Genomic DNA, 4,998 nt, shown 5'->3' on the forward strand with positions numbered 1-4,998 from the left:
CGACTAGTGAAACAAATCTATGGATCTTGGAAGAACTATGTGTTCTTGTGGGTTGTTGTATTTTCCTTTAGAAAGAAAAAGGCTAAACAGAAACTAAAACTAGAAATTGTAGCAGAAATAATCAAAACTCTAACTAGATGTTGATGCTGCTATAATTCTGTTGCTTTGGAGTGATGCCACTATCGGTCACCTCAAAGCTCTCACCAATTGCTATGGTATTAATTCCAATATGAACAATGCCCAGCAGTAAACAGGCAGCATCTCCATCTGGTATTGTATTCCTTTTCTGCATATCAATTATGTCTTGAGAATAACTATGCAGCCTGAACCATCTGTACGGTACTGTATTCATTAGCTATGGACATCTTTCTAATAAACTGAATAGAAATTCTGTTAATACCATACACTAGATAGAATGCCCTTAGATAACTATACAGTCCTGAACTTGATTCTTAATTCAGACTGATGCAGGTTTGCTGAAAATCAATCAGGCTCCCTAGTCTTGAAAATTGAGTGTCTGAACACTCTCTAATTCTAAGGAGAAGGGGAGGATTAATTACATATCACAGTTTTATACATTTAAAAGGTGACTTTTCAAACTTCTTTTCATATCACGGGCTAAGTGCTGCTCTTGTGCTTAATTACTAATGGAGCACCTTGATGACATCAAAGAGTTAAGACACTGAAACTAGAGTTAATTCATAATTCATATCTCGCGGATCCTTAATGTTCTATCATGTTTCTCTTTACCAACATGATATACTTGCTGAGAAATGGTTTATGCCACTAAATTTGTTATAACACATGATTTGAAAATGCACCGAAATGCAAGTGAGATTATCTGATCTGTTGATAAGTTAGAACAAGATTTTTAGTTGTTTCGAGACGAATTTAGGATTTCTAAGACATGGGGGTACACAACTAAAAAATAAAGGAGAAAAAGAAAGTACCAAGTGGGAATCAATCTCTGATCCTTTATCCTTCAGGGAAATAACTAAGCATTCAAAAGTGCAACATTCAGCCCTTTTGGAGCATGAGTGTCAGACGATAATATTACGGTCAAACCTATCTATAGTTGTCATTCGTTATTACAACATTTTACTATAACGGTCTGATTTTATCCGGAATCGATTTTTCGTGTTATATTTTACTTTTCTATAATAACATTCTACCTATAACAGCAGTGGCATTCATTATAGCGGTACACTCTTTGTAAAGTTACCTGCCGTACTCAATATTGTGTGATAATATTTTGTAAGAATATATTATGTATAAAAATAAAATATAAAAATATTTATGGTAATTATCAAGGTAAAGCCATTAAATTCCTTTTTGCTGAAAGTTTGGACAAGAATCTTCGTCAATTCAAGCGTTTATTATCACTAAGATACTGGAATTACGAAACAACCTACAATTGTAGAATTCTTACGTCAAATTTGAAATATTTAAATTTTTAATTAATTTTAAATGTATATGTTCATTAGATTTTAATTCTTTATCGATACAGTACAACTAGTCATGAATTTATTAGTCAATTCAATTTTTAATTAATGAAATATGAAAATCAATTGAGATTTTAAAATTAACAAGTATTTTGTTTTCGTTGATAACATACAGAAAGATAAATTTTTGTGTATTTTTATTTATAACAGCTAAATGAGATTCAAACATCAAATGTTAATATACATACATAATAAAGAATCACTATAATACAAAATTTCTGACAAACGCCATATTATGTAGAGGTTTGACTGTAGATCAATTCTTGAAAATATGCACATATAAAACTTAACTTTTCGGAATGATCATGGTTCACATGCCCCTTTTTTTAACCTAAATTCACCCCACTAATTCGACTTTAGTACTGAAGCTAAGTGAGTTTTCTTGAGCTAGGTGCCTAGACTAATGTGTTGTAGTGTTGGATTAGTACTACCTAGGTGCTAGGAACAAACATAAGTGAGGGTAACTATAAACTTACATAAGTGCTGCCACTTATGAAAGTTGTCAAGGCACACACTTTGTTGCTTCAGCTATTCCTTTACTTTATATTGCACACAAACAAACTATACAAAAATTTAACTGTCATTTCTTTCGTGATGCAGTGGGATGAAATAGGGGTATGAAACATGTTGCCTAGAGCTGGAAATGCAGCATCAGCAGGTCAAATAACAGAGAAAGCCACTGCCCTCCCACAGGGATAAAATAACACTACAATCATGGGATAACTAATTCCGGAATTAATTATATTACGATTTTATCCCAACCAAACATGGGATAAACTCATCTCAAATATAATCTCCGAACTATTTATCGTTATCTCTCGTACCAAACGAGCCCTTATAGTATTATTCAATTAAGAACTTGTTAGAAGCTGCTACTAAACTCAGAAAGGTGACTATTGTCCATAAAATACTTTTATATGTTTTTCACTTTCTTTAGTTTAGGTAATAAGTAGGACAAGCCTAGTTGGATAGAATATTTCTATTTTCTGGAGGACATTGTTCCACAAATCACACTTCTGGACAGAAGGCATCGAATCATAAACTACCTCTTTTCACTTTAATTGATGTGGTCCAAACTCCAAAGCCTACATGGCTCATTAAAAAGAGAAAGAGGGAAGACAGAAAAGGATAAGACTTATGATTTCAACAAATTACTACATGGTTCTTTTATAACCACTTATAAATGTGTAAAAGCAATATCCAAGAAAAAAGGTCATAGATCTACCACATTAAACAACAACAACATAAATTTATAAAGAACAAATGCAGGGAAAGATAACACTTACTGTCTATTTGTACCTTAATTAGACTCTGCAAAACTTTTGGTTGGAGGATCCGATACGGGTGTGACAACATTTTGAAGAGTCTGAACAACATAAATACCAACAAGCAGAGTCGGGAGAAATATGTAAAATACTGATTCAACTGAATTGAATACTTTTTACACGAAAAAATGATACATAAGTACAATAAAAGATCAAAAATATTACGAATACTAAAATCTGAACCCATAATTATAAAATGAATTAGGTCCGACAATGAATATATAAAAGTGTTGAACTCATTAAATTTAAATCTTGAATACCTTTGTCGAGAAGTCATTTATCACAAAAGAAGCAAGCTGACCAAAACACTTAGGGGAAACCCAAAAGCCATAAGATAGCGATGAAGCTGTTGTGCACTTGATTTACCTGAACCATCCACACTCACTGTTCTATTTTCCACAGTTACATTATGTCTCTTACTATACCAAAATATAACCTTGTACCTGACTGTTGTAGTCACATCCACCCTAAAAACAACATTTGACCCATTTGAAACAATCTTTAAAGCATCATCCCAAGGCAATTTTTCAGTTTTGAACATCCCCTTTTTATGTGCTTTCTTGTCATGGCCTTGGTAAAATCGAGGTACTGTATAATTACCTATAAGGAAACTGGTATTTGTACCATAGTAAAAGCGTAATTTAATGTCGTCGTAACGAACACCTTTGTCCTTCATCTTGTTGTTCAAATTGAGCTGAAAGAAGAGTGTATGGTTGGATCTTGTTGTGTTGGAATTATCAGATTTGTTAAGGGCAGGTAAGTAAAAATTTTCTATGGAGCATGATGGTTTGGTGGTTCTTAAACTTAGCCAGATGAAGAGAGCTGATAAGCCTGCAGTTAATACGAACTTGGCGCAACGAAAGCAGCATGTGTTGTCGGATCCATAGTCAGACATGAGAAAAAACTTGGTTTTTCGAGGAGATAACCGGATGAGATGAAGATATATTAAAATTTGACTTTAGATCACTAATTTTATAGAATGAAAAGGAAAAATCTTGAGTTTAAGAAGAATCTGGGAAAATTACACTTCTGGTTTTGGGAAGTGCTTGTAAATGAGTATGTGAGCACTTATGAATTTCTGGTCACTGGGTAAGTAAATACCCACTTGGTGACCTTCCAAGTCTTTGAAGTCAATGGTAAGGGGTCAAGCTGCTGACTAGCCAATAAAATTGTGTGTGCGTGGCCAGTTTGCAGAGGGGTTGGTGTAGTAAAATACTTATCGGTGCTCGATGTTTATACCAAATCGTGTAAACGTATTATAGTTAAATAATTTAATAATGAGAAAATACATGTTAATTAACCATGATTATGTGCTAAGGGACTACATATAAATACATATATATTATGCATTTATTATTGGCTTGATGTAAGCATCGAGTGCTAATAAGTTTTTATCCGTTGAAAGTGGGGTTTCTTTTATATTACTCTTTGACTTTAAATTTATGTTTCATTAGCTGTTTACCTTATTTTGAAAAGAATGAAAATATGTTCAAATTTAGAAGAAATTTAGTTTTAATTTTTTAATTTTACCCTCAATAATATGATTTGGTTATGACATAATTGAAACTATAAATTTTAAAATTCTTTTTTTTTGTTTAATAATGTGCTTAGTCAAATACGATCATATAAAATATAATACAATATTTTCCAGTTAATTTGTTATATACTAATAATATACTTTATTATATTATTTCTAAATTTGCTTTGTTACTACAAGATGATCAGTCCGAGAGTGCTTGAGAGAAGAGAGAGCAAAGAAAATCTCTCTTATTCGTTCACTAAGAAGTCGGACGACTTCAGTAACCCAGGGTGATCCGACCCCTTCGACACTTTTTTCGTTGTATACTCCCTCCATCCTTCGGAGGTGGAAGAAAGGGTACCCTAATTTTAAGACATAGCAGGGCCCAGTGTTGGGATCGAAATAAAACAGGGCGCATGCAGAAATTAATAATTGCAAACCTCAAACAACAATAAATCAGAAGCAAGCGAACTATACTAAAAAGGCATAATATTTTAATAGGGTTTGATCAATTAACCTACATATTAAAAAATTAATATAAAGGAAAACATAAAAACTATAGAGAGAATAATATCTACATAAACAAGACTCGATAGAGGACTACATTGTAAATGTTATTGTGTTTTTGTTTGAAGGAAATATCCTTAATTTA

General features: G+C 32.6%; 1 protein-coding gene across 1 annotated transcript; it reads right to left on the reverse strand.

The window, feature by feature from the left end:
* Positions 1–2,897: 2,897 nt before the first annotated feature.
* Positions 2,898–3,947, reverse strand: LOC132031343 (protein NDR1-like). Its single transcript, XM_059421263.1, has one exon. The coding sequence runs from the start codon at positions 3,720–3,722 to the stop codon at positions 3,108–3,110; it is 615 nt and encodes a 204-aa protein (XP_059277246.1). The 5' UTR covers positions 3,723–3,947; the 3' UTR covers positions 2,898–3,107.
* Between the last annotated feature and the right edge of the window lie 1,051 nt (positions 3,948–4,998).

The sequence above is a fragment of the Lycium ferocissimum genome, chromosome 9 (genome assembly GCF_029784015.1).
Source record: "Lycium ferocissimum isolate CSIRO_LF1 chromosome 9, AGI_CSIRO_Lferr_CH_V1, whole genome shotgun sequence".
In the NCBI taxonomy this organism is placed as follows: Eukaryota; Viridiplantae; Streptophyta; class Magnoliopsida; order Solanales; family Solanaceae; genus Lycium; species Lycium ferocissimum.